The 21,424-nt window shown below is 38.4% G+C and overlaps 1 protein-coding gene across 2 annotated transcripts in view; it reads right to left on the reverse strand.

Annotated features, from left to right (window-relative positions):
- The window catches only part of PAPSS1 (3'-phosphoadenosine 5'-phosphosulfate synthase 1), a 48,523-nt gene extending 37,724 nt beyond the window's left edge, over positions 1-10,799 (reverse strand). The window contains exons 1-5 of one of the 2 annotated variants that reach the window (XR_009156424.1): positions 10,556-10,799; positions 6,542-6,656; positions 5,191-5,426; positions 3,433-3,571; positions 2,105-2,223 (exon numbers count right to left, since the gene is read on the reverse strand). Coding sequence is in view for 1 of the 2 variants with exons in the window: in XM_058193955.1 (XP_058049938.1) it covers positions 2,105-2,223; positions 3,433-3,571; positions 5,191-5,426; positions 6,542-6,656; positions 10,556-10,615 (669 nt within the window). In the remaining variant the exon portion in view is untranslated. The remainder of the gene's footprint in view (positions 1-2,104; positions 2,224-3,432; positions 3,572-5,190; positions 5,427-6,541; positions 6,657-10,555) is intronic. The other variant, XM_058193955.1, reaches the window with a different exon arrangement.
- Positions 10,800-21,424: the final 10,625 nt, after the last annotated feature.

The following is a 21,424-nucleotide window of genomic DNA, read 5'->3' on the forward strand; positions in this document are numbered from 1 at the left end:
GATCGTTTTTCACACTTACTACCATTGCAGCATCCCCAGGGTCACATGTTCAAAATTCAGACATTTGGCAACTGACTCATATTTATGACAGTTGCAGTGTCCTGGGGTCATGTGATCAGCCTTTGTGACCTTCCGACAAGCAAAGTCAATGGGGAAACCTGATTCACTTAAAGAAGGTCTTACTAATTTAACTGCAGTGATTCATTTAACAACTGTGGCAAAAATCATCATAAAATGGGGCAAAATTCACACTGCTTCTCTTAGCAACAGAAATTTTGGGCTCAACTGTTGTTGTACGTCAAGGACTGCTTATAGTCATTGACAATTGGATAAAAACGGTATATTTTCTAAGGAATTGTATCAGTTATGAAATCAGTGCCAACAAATTTACTCTGCAAGTGCCTAATAACAATCTCACAGCAAGCTTTTGAAGATTCCAGCATCACTGCCCAAACTAATAAGCCTTTTGATTAGTAAAAAACACAAAAAAGAAGCTGTGTGGTAGTTAGTTCATGAGGATGCAGTAGGGCTAGATATTACATATATAAAGTCTGAAGGGGGTTAGAAAATGATTTTTAATTGTCTATTGTTTATGCATAAAGATTAACTTCAAGACGTGCAAAACTAATTATGAATTTCTATCAGCCTGCAGAGTGGAACTAGTTTTAGTCTTAGCTTTGTATTTTCTTTCCAATGAACTGGTTGTTGTGGTCTGCCAGCAGCCCACAGACCTGGCAGCAGAGTCGGACAGTGAGGAGGCTGGGGAGGACAATGGGCCAGTCCTGGAGTCAGGGGAAGGCCCGGACGAGGGCTCTGCATCGGAGACTGAGATGGGCCCAGGGCCATCTGGGAGCGAAGTGCGGACTCCGGAGTCTCCAGAGGCGGACAGCAGAGGCAGAGCAACAGGAGAAGCCTGTTCCTAGTGCACGCATACGAAGAGCTGCCAGAAGGCAAGAGCAGCTGAAGGAAAAAAAGACAACTCAGAACTAAGGCCAGAAGATGATTGGCCACTCCCATAAGGCTTAAAAGAGCAACAACAAGCTGTTGGGTACTTTTAGGAAAACAATGTTGATTTCCATGCTTCTTGTCAGCGTCTTTGAACTTTGTGGAGTTTTTGCCAAGAAAAGCCTTTGGCAGGTTGCCAAAGACATCAAAGGTTGGTGATAAGGCCAACGGACTGGTTATTAAGAATGCTGTTTTGGACGAAGCTGAGAATGAATTAATTCTCAGCTGTTTTAATAAAATAAGTTTCTTGAGGACTGAATTGTGTTTAGTAACCATTACTTGGGCCTTGGTCACAACACCGGTTGTAACTTGTTATTCTTCTGACATTTTCCACCAACAATGCTGATTTTGAAAATATTGCAGGGATGTTGTTTCCAGCTATTTTTACCTGCATAGTTCAGCACGTAAGCTGAAGTTGGAAGATGACTAGTATGTGAAGATGTACAGTGGACTGATCTGTGGAGTCCTGTAGAATACAGCAAAGCTTACTTGAATAAAAGCCAATTATGGGACTCTAAGAGGTGCATCACTTATATTAGAAAGCAGATTTCCCCAATCAGTAAAGGACAAACTCTCCTTAATCACAGAACAGAACATAGTAAAACAAAGGCCAACCATATTTATAACTGATAAGAACATTTCATTCAGGTCTGTTTTCTCTCCTTTGAAATCCACTATTTCTTCTCCTTTGATTCTAAATTGTAGTTTCTCCACTAAAGACAATTTTTTCCATGACTGTATAGACCAAAGAATGGAATATCTATTACCACAGTCAATGCTGCAAATAACTTAAAGATCAACTAATAATATTGATACACAAATTGTTATGGTTGATCATATGCCAACTTTGGGAATCTCTATATCAACAGATACTTCATGGGTTTAAGGGAATAGAGTACAAAAATTTGAAAAATTCAAATGCACAAAAGTTGCTCCAATGGTCTAGAATACTGGGTTTCAGCTCGCAGAAATATCCTAAATGTTTGGGAGGCTTTCTCCCAGCAGACATACCCCAACACATAGACAGAGGTGGGCATTGAAGGGGAAGCCATTTTGAGTACAGGAGAAGTTTAGAATTCAATATTTAAAGCCTTCATACCCGTTCTTGTAGAAGTTCCACAACTTGTTGAACACAGTCATTGACATCACAGGAATCTGTTTTGAGCACCAACTCGGGAGCTTCGGGTTTTTCATACTCTGAGTCAATGCCAGTAAAACCTGCATGAAAAACAAAACTTAACACACTTCAGCACTTCGGGTGAATGACTTGCCCAGGGGCCTCACACACATATTTTAGTTAAAATAATAAGGAAGTGAACAACATGCTATAGACTTAACATGTACCTTGACTGCTTTATTTTATTTATTTATTATTTATTTTATTTATTATATTTGTATACCGCCCATCTCCCGAAGGACTCAGGGCGGTTCACAGTCAAAAAACAGTTGCTTTGCCAACTGTTGATTTTTTTTTTACCCCTTGTATACAAAGCTGGATCAAAGTGTTTGCAATAGTACAAATTTATTTAATTCTTAACCTACCTGAATATTTATCAAGATACACAAGTTTGAAGGTCAAAATAATCCAGGTAAATTAAATGTTAAGTGATATCAACAAAGATTTTAAAGGAAAAAAAACCCAAGCATGCAAATGTTAATCATTAATGGACGAGAAAAGAAGTAATTAAAACGTTTACCTATATCTATTTGTTCTGCAATGGCTAAATCACAGTTCCTTTTTCAATTATGAAAGCTTAAAAATGCCACAATGTTCTGGCTCGGCTAAGGTGTTTGATTTGCAATGCCAGATAATTATAAAGAATCACAATTCAAATATACAATTAATGAACATTAGTATCACCTACAGAAAGACATCTATTTTAATCCAGCTTGATTCATTACTCCAATGACTAGAGTGAGAGTCAAGCCTGAATTTGATTGGACAGTGAGATAATATCCATCTAGTGATCTATCTTAACAAAAAGTCAACTAGAGAGAATTTCTATCTGCAGACTATCTCCATCTGCAGACAGACCAAAATAAATCTTTACAAAAAAGAAAACAAATGCTTCTAAGCCATCAGCGCAAATGATATAAACTTTCTTCTGTAGCTTTAAGAACTGTGACTTAATATAGCATCTAAATACACGTAGCGGTGGCTAACTTATTAGATTTTGGTTATTGAAGAAGGCATATAGCACGTTGATTAAGCTGGAAACTTTGGTCTACGAATCACAATGATTAGATTTAAGCATCATTTTAAGCCAAAAGTAAACAAATGATGTTACAACATAAAACAGGAACTGAACAACAATCTCTCAGCTCTGTATCAGAAAATATAAAATAAAATAAATATAAAATAGGGAAACAACATACCAGCCTAAACATTCTAGGAAAAAGTGGTAAAATGCTGACTCTCAGCCTCACCTTTAATTTCACCAGCACGAGCTTTTTTATAGAGGCCTTTCACATCCCTCTGTTCACAAACATACAATGGAGCATCCACAAATACTTCAAAGAAAGGAAGACTTGCTACTTCATGAATTTGTCTTGCATTGATGCGGTCCTAAGAACAACAAAGAAAAAAATACTGTAACAAAACCTTTTATTACAATATATCTAGCCACCGCTTCATTACACATGTGCTAATATAAGGAAAGATTTAATACAACCACCTTCCCTTGTAAACTGAGTTCAAAGTAACCAAACTTTACTTCAGTTAAATTAGTTCAGTCTACTAATCTTACAAAAATTCTAGCTAGATTCCCATTTTAAAGATGGTTATTTGAGCAGGCCATAGCTGCTTGGGTCACATAGAACTATAAGGCATAACCCATGGTTAACAAACAGCAATGTGGGATTCATTTATCGCTTTAAGCTGAAATCATGAAAGCAGTAAATCAGAGCTTATGAAGGCCAAACTCTTGTTTAGTGCAGTTTAACAAGATGTTTAAGTCTTTGCCTGCAATAGTCCAGTTCATAAATTGCTTTAAGCCATATTGTAGCTCAGAACATGATAGGTTTGGCTTAGTAGTATGACAAATCAGGTTATTCTAGCTTAATATGTGTGAACTACTACTTCATGTAACAGTTATTTAAAATCAAACTTAGCAGCCTTTTGACCAAATAAAAAAGACTAAAGGGTAACAGAATATTTTATTGCACTTAAAAATTATAATTTTCCAAATTATATTCCAAATATAAATCACTAGTAAAAGAAACAATTTGTAATTCCTTCCATCAGAATGTGTCACTAATATCTAAATTTATTGTCATTCAGTTTTTATTCAGTGCCGTCACTTGGAAAGGTGGAAGTGCTACTGAACGCTTCCTGAACTATAAGGTTGCAATACTAATCACTCTTGTGTTTTTCAGTCGATATCTGTATCTGCCAGAGTTAAACTATTTTTATTCATGCCTGAACTTGAGAGTGGTCAAAAATTCTAGAGAATCTAATTGCTCAGAACACTGGCCTAGCCTATAAATAAAAATAACAATTATTATTATTAATCCAATCGAAGGTAATTTGTCTGTAGCCCAGACAAAATTGTAGAGTTATGGTTGTTTGTTCTTTCAGCTTGGTTGGTAATTTCATTACCCAATTTGATAAAATCACAAGTATGAGTGAGTGTAGTTTTGGCCTATTTAGATGTAGTAGCTTGCCCTGCGAGTCTTGTTGAGGGTGTAGTTTCCTTCTTGATGGCTCCTTGATTTACATATTGTTTTCTGCTTTGTTGCTGACCCGTGCTTATGAAAGTGGGCTACTCAAAGAGACTTGAGGTAAACTTTTTGTTTCCTTCCTAAAAAGAAGATGAATATGATGATGATGATGATGATGAGTTCATATCCCACAAAATATCCCTTTTCTATATGGGGGAGTCTTCAGTCTCACATGTGTGTCTACTTTAAATATGGCTTTTATGCTATTTACATTTTTGATTGGTAGCCTCCTGGAGCTGGTTATATGATGGATGGCTATATAAATGTTTTAAATTGAAAAAAATAAATAAAGTAATGCTGTAGTGAAAACCTATCCATTCTAAAATATACAAGAGATTCTACACAAAACTTGATTTAACTTGATTATATTGTCCATTTTTAAGAATGAATGATTTGATCATATTCTAGGAACCATCAATGGTAAAATGGAAAGTATGTAATAAAAAATTAGGAAAATATGCTCACCTGGGCATAAGGAGAAATAAAGCTAGTAATGCACACCAAGCCAGCATCTGCAAATAATTTAGCAACCTCAGCAATCCGACGTACATTTTCTTCTCTGTCTTCTGGTGAAAAACCTAAATTCTTATTGAGGCCTTGTCTGATGTTGTCACCATCTAAAGTATAGCATGGAATGCCATGGCATACTAGATATTCTTCAAGTGCCATACTAACAGTGGTCTTTCCAGCTCCAGATAGTCCTACATAGTTTTCAAACAAGTGAAGTATTAATTTGTTTCACCTATGCAGAAAACTATTTTTACAAGAATAAATTCCAGTGTTCAAAAAAGTGAAAAGACTGGCATCTATGCCTCCTGAAAACTTGAGTCAGCCTACTATATTAGCATAATAGTATCATGATCTTTATCATATTTATGCCAAAATTAGCCACAATGTCCATGAAATAAAGGAACATAAAAATTTGCATAGCACATAAAAAACAGGCAAAATATATATTGTTTATGTATCTTGTATCATCAATTATAAGCAACAAATTAAAAGGGCTCAAAGAACAGCAATCTTTGTCCAACTTTCTACAGTTTTCTTTACCTAAATTCATGAACATTCTGATCCATTCTTAGCCAAAAGGCTTTTAATATATAACTTTCAATTTAGATAAAAAAGTGAATATTTACAGTATACTGACTCACCATGAGTTAATATTTACCAATGCAATTCTGCTTGAAATAAGATCAAGAATATTAAGTCACAGGCTTCCTACCAGTATTTTCATTTGCCAGTATACTTGAGCAAATTTATCTTTTCCAGGTACATGCAGAGAAGTAAGATGAAAGAAGTATGATCACTGCACAATATTTTTTTCCTAAAACAAAGGACTCTTCATAAGTGGGTCCTAAATTTCCTGTTTATATTTCCCAGTGTTTCCTCTTCATTTATATAAAAGTGAAGGATATGCTCTACCTTACTGTTTCTGATTATGATTATGAAGTTTCATAATCACTTGGAAATAATGCAGAAGAAAGATAGGATTAAAAAAAACTTGGATATAATATAATACATCTTAAATTGCAATAATGTTTTTCCCCCTTTTCAATAAAGTGATACCATTTTCCCAGTAGGCAAAAAAGTAGCACACAATAAGGATTTTTGAAATTATATATGGTTATATATATATATATTATATAAATAACAAGATAGCAGCAAGATAGAAAAAAGATATCAGATTGAAGATGGTGATTTGACATTTTATGTTCCTGACACTTGTTAAATTATTAACTTGTACATACTGCTACTGATGTTGAAACAAATGGAAATGGTTAAAGTAAACATGTTTGTTAGGGCAGTAGTTTTGTACCTGTTAGCCATACTGTGCATCCCCGAAATCCACTTCTGGTCCCCACCACCTGGCCCCTCTTATTTCTGCTAACATGGTGGGCTTGATAGGTGACATTGGTAGCTCTCTGCATCCCCTGAAATAAAGTAAGATTACAGGATAAAACGGTATTGCTTCTTAAAGGTAAAGGTTCCCCTCGCACATTTGTGCTAGTCGTTCCCAACTCTAAGGGGCGGTGCTCATCTCCGTTGCAAAGCCGAAGAGCCAGCACTGTCCGAAGACGTCTCCGTGGTCATGTGGCCGGCATGACTCAATGCCAAAGGCGCATGGAACGCTGTTACCTTCCCACCAAAGGTGGTCCCTATTTTTCTACTTGCATTTTTTATGTGCTTTTGAACTGCTAGGTTGGCAGAAGCTGGCACAAGTTAACAGGAGCTCACTCCGTTACGCGGCACTAGGGATTTTGAGCTTCTTACACATCCACTAATGCCTATAAAATAGGAGAGCAAACATGAACAATTATGGGAATATTAGTATAGAACACAATGATTTTGTTTATATACTGTATGACTTCAAAAATCCTAGTGGTGAATACAGCACAGTTTTATGCAGTCATGAAATCCACTACGCCACAAGCCACAGTATTACAAGCCATAAGAACTGAGGTTCATACATCAGGCTATAATCAGAATTTTAATTATGGTTTGGTGACCAACTTATCACAGTCAGATTCATACACTGAGCTAAAATGTGTGACTAAAGTGAATAAAGTCAGAACTATGAAAGTAGATCTTCCTGATATTTTTTATAAAAGTGAGTATAAAAGTAACCTAACTGTGATAATCATTCAACCTTTTGCTTTGTTTTTCTTTAGGTGCATTATATAGCATTATTATTATATAACTGCCCATCTCCAAATCATGACTCTAGGACTAGGTGGCTAACAGTGAAAACAAGAACACTCATGGAATTCACAACCGAAGTGAAAAAACAAAACCACTAGGTCAAGTCCACAAGTCTTAAAGTTGCCAAGGTTGGAGACCCCTGTTCTAAAGCATATAGATCAGCAATTCTACAGACCCGTTTCCAAAACAAAACAAATCTCAAGTCAAATTAAAACTCAGGACAAAGAATCTTTATTCATACAGAAAATGGAGGGAATTCAGAACGCCGTTAACAATGCCCATTTCTACCTTCATAAAACATCTATACAGCATACCCAGCAGCAATCAACTGCATACTAATCAGCTCTCCCAAAATAGATTTTCCTCAAAAGTTATTTAATTCTATAGACCTCTGTCTATTCATTCAGGATCAAGCTAAAAAGTCATAAGCTGTCAAATAACTTGACTTAGTTCAGGACTGTGATTCATTACAATATAAATAGTGTTTCAATGAAGACACCATTAATACTGAAAAATAACATTTTTAGTAACTTATGAGAAAAGGGAAGCAACCTGCATTACAATAGCTTCAGTGATTTTTTTCTTACATTGTCTCACATTTATATATAGCTTCTTTTAGAAAACAAGCTCACAGATTTATTAAGAGTCAGTTTTTCACTAAATAAATGAATCAGTATGCTTTTGACTCATTATTTAATTGAGTTCAAAGTTTCACAGACTTTTAACCACTACTGTATTTCAATTGTTCATCAGCTACGCAGAGCAAATCAAATAATTTGTTAACAGTGTAAGCTTATTAATCAAAAGGTCATCAATCTAGCCACTCCTCATAATGGGTAAAAATGTGTAAAGATTCTAGTCTAGTTCAATACCCATGCAGAAGATTTGTAGTAACAATGTATAAGTGGGTGGTTTTTTGCAGAATATTTAATATTTTCTAGATTACGGGATGTATATACCCTTAGAATTCCTCAGTGGTCTGTACAAATACAAATCAGATCTATCTTTCCTGAATGCAAATGTTGATTTTTTTTTAAATGTTAACTTTTACAAGTTACCACATCATTAACTTGTTCATGTAGTCTGGTTATAGGTTAATTATATGAATAGCTCTAAGAGCCACATAATTATCCTGCACTAACTTAAAAGATGCAGAAGCCATCATGGTGTACAACACATTTTAAAACCACAAAATAAAAACAGATTAGCAATCAATGTTGATGAACATCTTATATACACTATGTAGGGTTTTCAGGTACAACTTGAAAGCCTTTAAAGTGAGGGAGTGGCAGATGTCACTTCTGTATTTGATCCTAGTCTATTTTCTGGCTCAATTTGCAAATGGGGAACCATGCCCAAACAATTATTCCTAGGTCAGAAAAATACAGTATGCTTCTTCTTGTATGAACTTGCATGAACTTGATCTCTGTTTAGCCTACAGAGATGCTTTGTTCCATGTCTGTTATCTCTAGTAAATATGACATCTGAGTTTTCTTCTAGCTAGCTTACTCCATCCTCTATTCCAGGGGTGTCAAACTCAAGACCCAGGGGCTGGATCTGGCCCACGGGGTGGTTAGATTTGGCCCACAGGGCTGCCCTGAAAACAGCGGACTGGCCCATAGTGCCTCTGCCAGAGAAAACAGAGCTCAAGAGGGTCGTGCTGGCAAAGGGTTGCAGGAGGCCATCGCAACCGAAAACAGAGCTCGGGAGCCTGTTTTCTCTGGGGCCACCACAGGCGCCCCCCGCCCCCCGACATAAGTGATGTTGAGCTGGTCACATCCTCCCTGGCAACGCCCACTTCAGCCCCACTCCCAGGTCAAACACAACCTTTATGCGGCCCTCAATGAAATTGAGTTTGACACCCCTTCTCTATTCTCTCAGCTACTATGCGAGTGAACACATTTATGTGTGTACTATATGGACCATACTATGATCACTAACTAACAGCAAAGAGTCCCACAACATTTTATCATCTTCTAGTGGTCAAAAGGATTTCTGCAGCCCAGATGTCGCTCAGGTTATCTCTGATTCCAGGACACATTTATTTTTAGATAGCTGTCAGGTATCAGTTTTCCCCAAGATTGTATTCTCCCTATAACATAGGCTATTCCAAGGCAGCATGGGACTTGTAGTCCTCCACACACCCAAAGAGCACCAAACTGGAGAAAAACAGAACACACTCCATTAGCATCACTATTTTGTGTCTGGAAAGGCACAATGACAACAGGGACTGCCAATTTTCTAACCTTTGGCTAGTACTGTAAATTTAACCTATCAGACACACACACACACACACCCATGGATGAAATCCCACGTTTGTTGAAACCTAACATCGAATGAACACTCTCATTCAAAGACCAGCTCCACAAAGCACCTTCAGTCTCCCAAGATTTATGAATAGCCACATTGTATACCAGAGATTTCAGCCTCCACCCCCTTCCACCTCAACTGAAATAAAATGATACTGAAGGGTGTCGATTCGGCATTTCCTCGGATTTCTCAGCCTCCCCCCCTTTTTTTTTTTTGGCCACTCGGCATTTTGAAAGGAGCAAAGGCGATCCTCCCTCATTCCTGAAAACGGATCCTCCATCCCAAAGCCCTGCGAAGTGACACGTAGTGAGAAGTTTCCTTCCCTCTTTTATGTTTTGCCCCTTCCTGAAAGCACAAATAAATAAGCGAACTGCTAAAAGGCAGCTTACTCAATGGATGCAACTGCTCTCCTACTTAAGCGGATGCAACCCGAATTATTCCACCTTCCACGCAGACGGTGCTGTTTCCCTTTCCAAGCGTTTGTTTTATTTTTTTTATTTTATTGATTTGTCAATCATATATAAGATAACAGGTAAAAGTATAAACATGTTTTGGATCCATGAAAAGAGCAAGTGAAAAAGGATTATTAGGACAGGGACGGTATGCAGGCGGGTGCACTTATGCACGCCCCAACGGAAAACGCAGCTTTATACCGGGGGAAGAGAGTGAGATATTCCCCGTTCAACGGCTGGCTTTCGGGCAGCAGAGGGCTTCCATGCCCCCCGTTTCCTTCGCCTGCGGCGGCACCGTCAGCCCGCTTCCTCGTCTTCTGCCCTTCCTTCCTTCCACCCACCCACGCACCCATCTCCGTCCAACCTACCCAGCTCTGCACTTTGTTGCTCAGCTTGACTTTTTTGCACTGGCTGGTGGGCAAATCCATTCGCGGCGGGCGCGGTAAATAGCAGAAGGCAGAGGCGGCGGGAGGGATGCCGAGAGGAGAAATAAGGGAGGCGGGGACTTCTAACACGAGGCAAGCGAGGAGCGATGCTAACGTTGCGAGATGCCGGTTTGGGCACTTCAGAGGATCTTTCCCAGGTTGCTCCGGATCAGGCTTGGAGAGATGCGGAGAGAGAGAGGGAGGGAGGGAGGGATGAAGGAGGAGGGAAGGTGGGGGGGTTGCGAGTGGGTGGGGCACGCGCCACGCCGAGCGGGGACCGAGGCTGCGCGCGCATCCACCGTTTCCGTCCGCTTCTCTTTTCCCCAGGCCTCCGCGCAGCCCAGGGGACGGCCTAGCCGGCTGTCAGCCGACTCTACTGTAGACGGAGGAAAATGGCGTTTTCTAATTCAAGGAGAAAGGGCCGAGGTTTCCGGTTTGCCGCTCTAGCCCGCACAGGCTCGTCTCGTTCGTGGGAAAAAATGGCCTTCGCAGAGCTGGGGGGTGGGAAGTGAGGGGTCGGGTTATCCCGGCGGATCTTCGGGGAGGCAGGGAGGGATTTTTTGGCTGCCTCAGCGTCGCTTCTTGTCTCTCTTCTAAATTAGGAGGATAATTAAGTTACCCTTCAGGAGTAGACTTGTTTTTCTTTCCAGGAGACTAAATGGAAACCCTGAGATCCTCCTAAAGCTGGAGTTGTAGTTCAGCATATCTAGATAGAGAGCCACCAGCTCCATGCTTATGACCTGGAATTGGTGTAAGTCATTCCTGAGTCATAGCAAGCGTGGCTGAGCTGTGGTTGTCTACTTCAACCTTGGCAACTTGGTGATATGTGGACTTCGATTCCAAGGTGCTGGCTAGGTAATTCTGAGAATTGGAAGTCCATGCATCTTAAAGTTGCTAAGGTTGGGATGCATTGGTCTGGTTTGTCTGACGATGTGATGTATGAGCCAGCCAGTGAGATGACTTTAGAGTGAAGGTTGAAGTGAACATGAAACCCAGTTAACTGGATTATTTAGGAACAGAGTTTTCGTCTAGTTTAGCTTCCATTGCTGTAATGCAGAGCCCCATAGTTCTCAAATTCAGCTTGAAAAAGTTGTGTTTTGGAATAGTCACTTTTTTAAAACAATCTTCCTGACTTATCCAAAACGTACCTGAATCCATGGTTTGTTAATCATGGCCTATTGAATAAGCCACAAGTGATTGGCTTCATTCAGTGTACCATGCTTGGTAAGTTGCTTGGCAAGTGACATTGGGAGGATAAAATGTGCTTTTTTACTGAGTCTTTTAAATTAGCTTGAATAAATCCAGATATTTTACTAGGATTCTTCCTTGGTGCAGCCTCTTTGCAGAAGAGCAGATTAGTTCTTTGGCAGATAGCTCATGTGCCATTTTTTAAGCATGTGTATCTACCACTTCTTATATTATTGAGAAAATCCTGTTAGGTTCTAAACCTAGATTATCTAGAGAAAATTTGAGTTTCCTTGGAATCCAAGGTTGACTCAGCCTTCCATCCTTCCGAGGTCAGTAAAATTAGGACCCAGATTGTTGGGGGCAATATGCTGAGTCTGTAAATCACTTAGAGAAGGCTATAAAGCACTGTAAAGAGTTATATAAGTCTAAGTGCTATTGCTATAGCAGTAATTTTCAAGGAAAAATTGTACAAATCTTGCAGATCTAAAGCATTGATGAGAAGAGTGATAAAGGAATTTGTATGTCATATTGGAACTCCCTGAAGATATTATTTTCATTCCCATACTTTTCTGCTCAGCAGAATAAATTGAAATGTGCTTACTGAAAGTTCTCAACAACTTTATTATTTTGATATTCCAGACTAAAATATAGTACTTCTATGGGCAGGTGTCAATAGGATCTAAATTAGAACATGATTTAAGGCAAATTACAATCTTTCCTTGCCTTGGGGTATAATTTCACTTTTAAGTAAATACGTTATCCTTTTAGCTAAATCTTTTCTAATCCCAGAGATAGAAAATATTTTGAAGTATTCACGAGTTTTACAAAAGCATAATGAAGGATTTTTTTTAAAAAAAAGGTTCAACGTTGTAACAGGTTTTCCTCCCTTAAGATTACTAATGAAGGAAAGTCACCTTTTTTGTATAACTGTTTTCATTGCATATGTTTTTAGTGGTCTTTCCCAACCCTAAATGTTTCAGTTTATCATATCAGTCAGGAATAACTACAGTGAACAGCAAGTTTTCAAATATTTTGAAGATAATGTAAAAATGGTCATACCTAACCTAAATGTATCCATTTATTTAAATTTTGCATTTGTCTCTATAGTTTGTGAGAAAGTCAGTTAAAATATATTAACAAATCAAATTAATGATTCTTGAGGCACTCAGGTTCCACAAACCATCTTGTGTAATCCAGAAAGTATAATTTAAAAATAAGATGTATTTGTGAAGGAGAGGTCCTTAGAACAGTGAAAGGCCTTACAATGATGGAATTGTATCACTGATGGAACCAGAGCCAAACATTTTGGTCCTATAATAGTTTTCTCTTTGGGTTTAAGGAGTACAGATTGTTAAGCCTAGTGGATATTGGTACAAGTAGGAGGGATTCAGGAAAGTAACCATATAATACAGGGGTGAAATGCTCCCGGATCGGACCGGCTCCCGCGATCCGGTAGCGATGGCAGCTGCTGGTTCGGAGGACCGGTAGCAAAAATCCCTGGCCCCGCCCCTCTGCCTCTTTTGAGCCCCACCATCTGCAAAGGTGTGTTTTTTTTACTTTTAAAAGCTGGTTTTGCTTCAGCCGAAACAGGCCTTTAAAAGTAAAAAAAAGCCTTTGAGGATCCCGCCCCTCAGCTGAGATCGGCAGAGACTTTAAACTTTTTTTTAAAAAAAAATTAGTCTCCTCTGGCGATCTCACCTGAGTTCCTCATCAGCAGAACCTTACTTGTACTCTTACTTGTAGAAAACATGTTTTCTACAAGTAAGAGTAGAGATTCTAAGGCACTTACCTGATTACTGATGAACGCATGGCTCTTTTTCCAGCCCGAAAGCAGTTTCACTTTCAGCCAGACAGAATCAATCGCTTAGCTAATCTATTTCCTCGGTGGTCAACTGGCTGGCTTTGCTGGCTGAGGAACTCTGGGATTTGAAGTCCACAATAAAATAAAATAAAATAATAAAATAAAATATTTGTGCAGCTTTCTGAGATTTGGTGTGTTTCTGTAGTGTTTCACTCTAACACAAACACATAAAATTTCAGAAAGCTGTATGGCATTTTGTGTGTGTTTGTGTGTCATGCGTGTGTAAAGTGAAAGTTGGTTTTTGAGCTTTTTGTGGCTGTGTGAAGTGTGAAGTGCAGCTGCTTTTACATTGTGTCTGAGTCAGTTGTGTTGTGTGTGTGTAAAGTGCGAAAGTTGGTTTTTGGTACCTCTTATTGTTTTTTATACTTGTTAATTATTTTTATTATTTATTGTTATTGGCCACGCCCACCCAGTCATCTGACCACAAAGCCACACCCACCAATTAAGCCACGCCCACAGAACCGGTAGGGGAAATTTTTAGATTTCACCCCTGATATAATAGTAATCAGAAGAGTTCATTGGGTAACTCCCATAATTGGAAAACAGTAATTAAAGAAATACAGAAAGAACTGAAATTTAAAAAGAGATGCATTCTATGGTAAAAGTATCCATGTCTGCTCAAAAATCAAATGGAAATTGGTAAGATTGTAGAGCACAGCTTGGTTAAAACAAGGGGAGAAATAAATAAAAATATTGTCACTTTTGTCTTGATTATGAACCAAAAATTTATTCTAAGAACAAATTGTAGATCTTGCAAAAAAAAGGCTTAAAACAAGCTGAGGTTGGTAAAGGAGATTAAACAACAAAACTTTTGCAGATTCGTTTAAAATTAAAAGTGGAGAAATGAATCAATGTGTCATCAGCTGCATAAATAAAGCAAAATGTTAACAAAGAGAAAGGCAGAACTATTCAACCATTTTGGCTCAATTTTCTCCAATAAGAAAACATGTATTCCCAGACTATTATGAAGATTGAAATTTGCAAGATTGGAATTTGAGATGGGTAATAAATTCAGGAAATAGTTTCCATATTTATCTTAAACAAACATGTTCCTGAATCTACCATCCAACCATAAAGAGTAGACAGGGAAGAAAAGGAAAACCACAAAGAAGAATCCTGTGCAATGCCTGTTGCCTCGCCCTTAGTCTTTCCAGCTCCAGTGGAAATCAGCCCTGGAGATTTCCATCCCTGCACTAAATCTACATGCCGTGTATGCATTTATGTATACCTGACCCATTTTTTAAAATAGCAAGAATTTGCCCTTTTTAACAATTGAAATTAATTCCATCTAAGTTAAATGGCATTTATAACTAATCTGATTATCTCTTTCATACACAGACTCCTGTATTCCATTTTGTTTTCTTTCCAGAAGGAACAGTAATGAATGATATTTTAAATTAGATTATGTTTTCAGCAGAAACAATTATTTTTTAAAAATTGAGGTGAGTTGAACAATAAGGGATAATTGTTCTAGGAATGGAAGGAAATTAAAAAGGAAATGATGGTTATAAAGAAGCGGGGAAACATGGACACAAAAGTGGAAAGGTGAAAGAACTACAATTCATTAAACAATTTAGATCAGAAGATTTTTAACAGAGTTTGGTGATAGTACTTGAGGAAAACAAATGGAAAGAATAGTTGTGTCAGGTTTCCAGAAAAAGTTGTTACAAAACTTTTTTTAAAAAAATACCCTTATTTTGCTTCATACACTTTATGAAGCATTTCTTTTGAATGCTGTTGCAATACCATACCATATACCATATAAAAAATGCCTTCACCAAGCAAATACAGCCAAAAATAAAGTACTGAACAATGACTGAGATTGCAATTCATAAAAAGCCATATTATTGTTTGCTAGGTTTGATTTAGAATGCGTGGTCTTATCCAATGTGTCTTCTATAACATGAGTTATTGTTACGTGAGAATTTATCCAGTTAAGTTTATTGAGTAAACCAAAATTAAATCATGTTTGAGTTAGGCATGTTTATCCAGACTTCATCTGAATTACTCCATTAAAGTATTCCATTTTGCTACCATATGTCTCCATGTCCTTCCGCTGGTTGAACTAATATGCTGGTTCTACACTTTTCTTCCAAATTAATTTATTTTTTAAGCAGGAAAATAAAATTATTTGTTCACTGTACAGGAGGTTGCGTTGCTTCTAGAACGGGTCTCCAACCCCTGGTCAATGGACCGGCAGCGGTCTGTGGCATGCCAGCAACCAGGCTGTACAAACAAAGCCCCATCCGTGGGATGCAGGCAGCATGTGAAACCACGGTCCCTCTGGTCCGCGGATAAACCTCTCCACAGAACCAGTTCCTGGTGGCCAAAAGTTTGGGGAGCACTGTTCTAGAATACATATGTGCGCATTACTGGGAGGCTTGTACCTGTTCTGAGCAATGAGAAATCATACAGAAATAATCTTGTAGTTCTGGATTTTGGCCACCAGAGGCCTCAGTAAAGACAGCTTTTTGCTTTCACTTTAATCATAAGTGAATTAGGAAGTAAGCCTGAATTTTCAAAGCATTTCTCTTCCTGCTGTCATCCAACAAAGATTTTAGATGTATTAGAATTATCGTTCCTTTCTCCAATCCAGTGAAAACTCTAAGCTTCAGAGAACAAGAAGAATTCCTTCTAAGAATTCCTTCTAACATTGGATGCTTTCAAATCAGCTTTTAATTGTGTCTCATTCACAACATTTTGTTAGGTCCCCCATCAAACTGAGGAAAAGAGCTGTTTCATTCATGCATCAATGTATACAACTGAGCAGATTTAGCAGAAATGAGAAGAAAACACAAATCCAAAGACAAGTGATCCAGAATATTTAAACCAGTGGTGAAATCTGAACCGGTTTGCTGGCTGCACATGCGCGCTGCATGCGCATGCACAATACACACCATGCACCAAATGTGAGATGCGCACGTATGCGGCAATGCACGCCAAAAGGAGGCATGGGGTAAGTAGAACAGTGCCCGGGAGGGGTGATCAGCTGTGGCGCGCAATCTTTTTAAAAAACTTTTAAAAGCATTTTTTACAACCTATTCGGCCGAATATGTTGTAAAAAAATGCTTTTAAAAGTAAAAAAAAAGCTCTGACAATCAGGCAGCTCAGCTGTGATTGTCAAAGCCTTTTTTTTACCTTTTAAAAGCATTTTTTAAAAGAAGCGGCAAGTGGGCGACTGGGCGATTAGGTGGGCATGGGCAGCGGGGCATGGGATTTTTGCTACCGGGAGCATTTCACCCCTGATTTAAACTTTAAATAATTGCAAAATTGAGCATTTTGTGAAACAATCAACAGATTAATATGAAAAACAGCATAAAAAATATAAACTCCAGCTTGCTAGAAAATATTTTTCCCTTAGCATTGGTTGTAGAAAATGGCAGATTTACTTAACATAGTACAGGTACTGTATTTTTCAGGGTATAAAATGCTCCAGACCATAAGACGCACGAACCTTTTTTGGTGAGGAAAACAAAAAAAAAATCTGCCTTTGCCTCTGCCTCCCAGAAATTTTGCCTCCTTGCAGCAAACAGCAAATAGCCTGTTTTACTTTCATTTTCATTTTCAGCATAGCTTGATTAACACAAGAAAAAAAAATCTGCTCCCAGCAATTTACCTCCTTGTAGCAAGCAGCAGAGGCCCATGCAGCAATAGGCAATGGCTATCCCTGCAGCCTGAAACAGCTGAGAGTCGGGAGGCCGATCCAAGGGACATTCAACTTGTGCTAATTAGGCTATGCTGAAGCTGAAATGGACTGTTTCTTCTTTATGCTTGCTGCAAGGAGGTAAATTGCTAGGAGGCAGAGGCCAAAGAGTGGGGGCCAGTGGGTGGGTGGGCTACATTCAGTGTATAAGATTCACCTAAATTTTCACTTCCTTTTAGGGGGCGTTTTATACTCCGAAAAATACGGTAATCCTCAATTTATGACAATTAGGATCAGAATTTCCATTACTAAGCAAGTTAACTGAATCATGCCCAATTTTACAACTTTTTGCCCCAGTTGTTAAACCAAATCAGTTGTTAAATGAATCACCATTAATTAAGCAAAATTGCTTTTTCCTGGCTGGGAAGATCATAAATGGCAATCACAAGAGCCCAGGCGCTACAATAAATACTGTATAAATACTATGCAAGATGGTTGCCAAGTGCCTGAATGTTGATTATTTGACTGTGGGGAAGCTGCAACAATCATAAGAGCGAGGACCAGTCATAAGTGACTTCAGTGCCATTGTCACTAAACAAATAGTTGTAAATTCTAAGCTATAGTAAAGTAATCCCCAATGCAACAATTTGTTTAGTGACCATTTGAAGTCATAACATGCCACTGACAAAAGCGACATGACCATTTTTTTACATGACTGTTGCAGCATCCCCATCGTTCACATGATCAAAATTCAGATGCTTGGCAACTAGTATGTTGCATTGGAGCAATTTACCTCCTTGTAGCAAGCAGCAGAGGCCCATGCAGCAATAGGCAATGGCTATCCCTGCAGCCTGAAACGGCTGAGACTTAGGAGTGGAAGATGTTAAATATTTATAAAGTAACCAAAATATCTTTACAATCCCCAAGGCATGCCAAAACCTTGGAGCACTCCTAATGTTTGGAAATTAAAAGTTCAAAAATTTGACACGCCCTACAAGTAGCGCCCTAGGGAAAACTGAATCTTTATAAACTTTTACGGAAGGCTAAAAAGGTGCAGCCTGCCAAACTTCAAAGGGCGTAAGGCAGCTTCCTAGCTCCCATTAGATGACAATATTTGACGCAAAGAACTAAGACCGTGCCCACCCTATCTGACCTGGTAGGATGAATAGATGTCCTTAGAGAAAGCCAGTCCCACAGATAGCCTGGCCCTGGGCCATAAAGGACGTTAAAGCTGATGACCAGCACCTTGACTAGCACCCAGAAAAAAAATGAAAGCCAACGCAGCTCAGGCAACAAAGGTGTTACATGGGAAAAACTGGGAAACCCATTACTGTGCCTATTGCCACATTCTGGACCAGTTGAACTGAATCTTTAGTTCTGGATGGGGTTGCACAATCTCTGGGTTCTCCTAGACTTGACTCCTGGCAGTTGATGCTAGGTGAATGTGTGCGCAACTTTGTGTTATACACTCACTCATCTTGCACTACTGCAGTCCACTCTACATGGGGCTATCCTTGAAAAGTATTCCGAAGTTACAGAAAGCAGCAATGCAGACAGTTTTAGGGGTCCCTAGGGTGGCCCACATTACAACATGAATTGCACTGGTAGCCACTTTGCTTCCAAGTCCAGTTCAAGCTGTTGGTTGTCATCTAAAAGCCCTTTATGGCATGGGTCAAGGCTACATGAGAAACTATCTCACCCCAATGGAATTAGCCCATTCCACTTTCTCTGGCAGAAGAGACATGCTGCAGACCCTGTCGACCAAGAAATTTTGGTTGATAGGTTCAGGAGAAAAGTTTTTTCTACCATGGCTCTCTCCCAATGGAACATCATACCCCTCAAGGTGAAATCCTCCCCCATCTTCTTGGCCTTCTGAAAAAGCCTGAAAACCTGACTCTGTCAATTGGCTTGCTGCTTCAAAGCGGGTGTCCCATTTTGGAAGTGATTAATAAGTGAGGAGACAATCTCGCCTTCCCTCTGTTTTTGTATTGGTGCCTTTTAATCCAGTCTATTGTTAATTTTAGTGTTAGAATAGAATAGAATAGAATAGAATAGAATAGAATAGAATAGAATAGAATAGAATAGAATAGAATAGAATAGAATTTTTTATTGGCCAAGTGTGATTGGACACACAAGGAATTTGTCTTGGTGCATATGCTCTCAGTGTACATAAAAGAAAAGATACGTTCATCAAGGTACAACATTTACAACACAATTGATGGTCAGTATATCAATATAAATCATAAGGATTGTCAGCAACAAGTTACAGTCATACAGTCATAAGTGGAAAGAGATTGGTGATGGGAATTATGAGAAAATTAATAGTAGTGCAGGTTCAGTAAATAGTTTGACAGTGTTGATGGAATTATTTGTTTAGCAGAGTGATGGCCTTCGGGGAAAAACTGTTCTTGTGTCTAGTTGTTCTGGTGTGCAGTGCTCTATAGCGTCATTTTGAGGGTAGGAATTGAAACAGTTTATGTCCAGGATGCGAGGGGTCTGTAAATATTTTCAAAATATTAAAAGTTTTAACTTTTAATGCTCAATATTTTAATGCTTTTTATGTTCTAATTATTTTATATTGATATTTTACATTGTAAGCCATCCAGAGTCTCTTGACAAGAGAGATGGGCAGCATATAAATTTATTAAATAAATAAATATTTGTGCCTCTTACCTTAGTTAAAGTAACCTGGGATCAGTTACTTAATCCAGTTTTAAGGATTCATAAAGTACAGACAGTCAAACTAACCACAGACTTGGTTCACATAATATTCTGAGCTGATCTATACTTGTGTAACTAATGGCCCAATATGTTAGTCAAACAGAGACTGTAATTTAGGTTCATGTTAGGTTTAAAATGTATGTCAAAAAACTTAGAATCAGAGGTGGGTTTCAGCAGGTTCTGACCAATTCTGGAGAATCGGTAGCAGAAATTTTGAGTAGTTCGGAGAACCAATAGTAAAAATTCTGACTGGCCCTGCACTCATCTATTCTCTGCCTCCCAAATACCAGCTGATTGGGAGGAAATGGGGATTTTGCAGTAACCTTCCTCTGCCACGCCAACCAAGCCACGCTTACCAAGCCACACCCACAGAACCGGTAGTAAAAAATTTTGAAACCCACTGCTGCTTAGAATCTTCAGAGTTCCAGGACATTCAATTTTGTGAAGAACCATGTTGAAGAGACATAAGGAGGGAGTTTGTGCCTTCACATTGAACAGCTGGGATACTATAATGTATTGTGCAGATATAAATATCCTTTCCCAGGCTGATACTGTCCAAAAAAATTGGACTTTAACTCCATAATACACAGCTAGGCTGCTTTATCAAAACCTCACAATTTAATCCTCTTTGTGTTTTTTTTTTTTGTTTACATTTATACCCCGCCCTTCTCCGAAGACTCAGGGCGGCTTACAGTGTATAAGGCAATAGTCTAATTCTATTTGTATATTTTTACAAAGTCAACTTATTGCCCCCCCAACAATCTGGGTCCTCATGGGTTTGGCTATGTGTGTGAGAAACAGAAAGATTTTTCTTCAAGGATTTTTTTTAAAGACTTGAATTAGTTTGTTTTCAAATGTTTATGTTAATTCCACTGCAAGTTAATTTTAATTTTATGGAATTTTTTTTTAAAGATCCCCTAAAAATAAGATAATTGATTTAAACAAAGCCAAAGGAATTATGTTTGCTTTTATTCACTCCCAGGGCAACAGTTTTGACAGCATTTTCTATTTCAGGTAGACATAAATCAATGTGAGATGCTTTCCAAGATTCTGTTATTTCAACAGGCAAGTACACAATGTCCTGTTAAATGAGATGTAGAAAACTGTCATTTAAAATGTGTTTTACAAAATTGCTCCAAATTCCTAAGAAAATTGTGTAACAAATGCTGATCTCAATGCAGCAGTACATATGCTAGACAAGATTATAAAGGACTGCTTTTTAAATTTAGTGCCTTCATTCTATCTTCAAAAAAGTTAATTACTGCATGGGATAGCTAGCACATTCTATTGCTGTGAGTTAAAGCAGACATAAGCAAGGTTTTTGCAGCCGGGCAACTGCCCCTGTTTTAATAAATTAAACAGAACTTTTGCAGAGGCAGATCTAGCCTGGCCCCTGCCA

This window comes from Ahaetulla prasina, chromosome 8 (genome assembly GCF_028640845.1).
Source record: "Ahaetulla prasina isolate Xishuangbanna chromosome 8, ASM2864084v1, whole genome shotgun sequence".
NCBI lineage: Eukaryota > Metazoa > Chordata > Lepidosauria > Squamata > Colubridae > Ahaetulla > Ahaetulla prasina.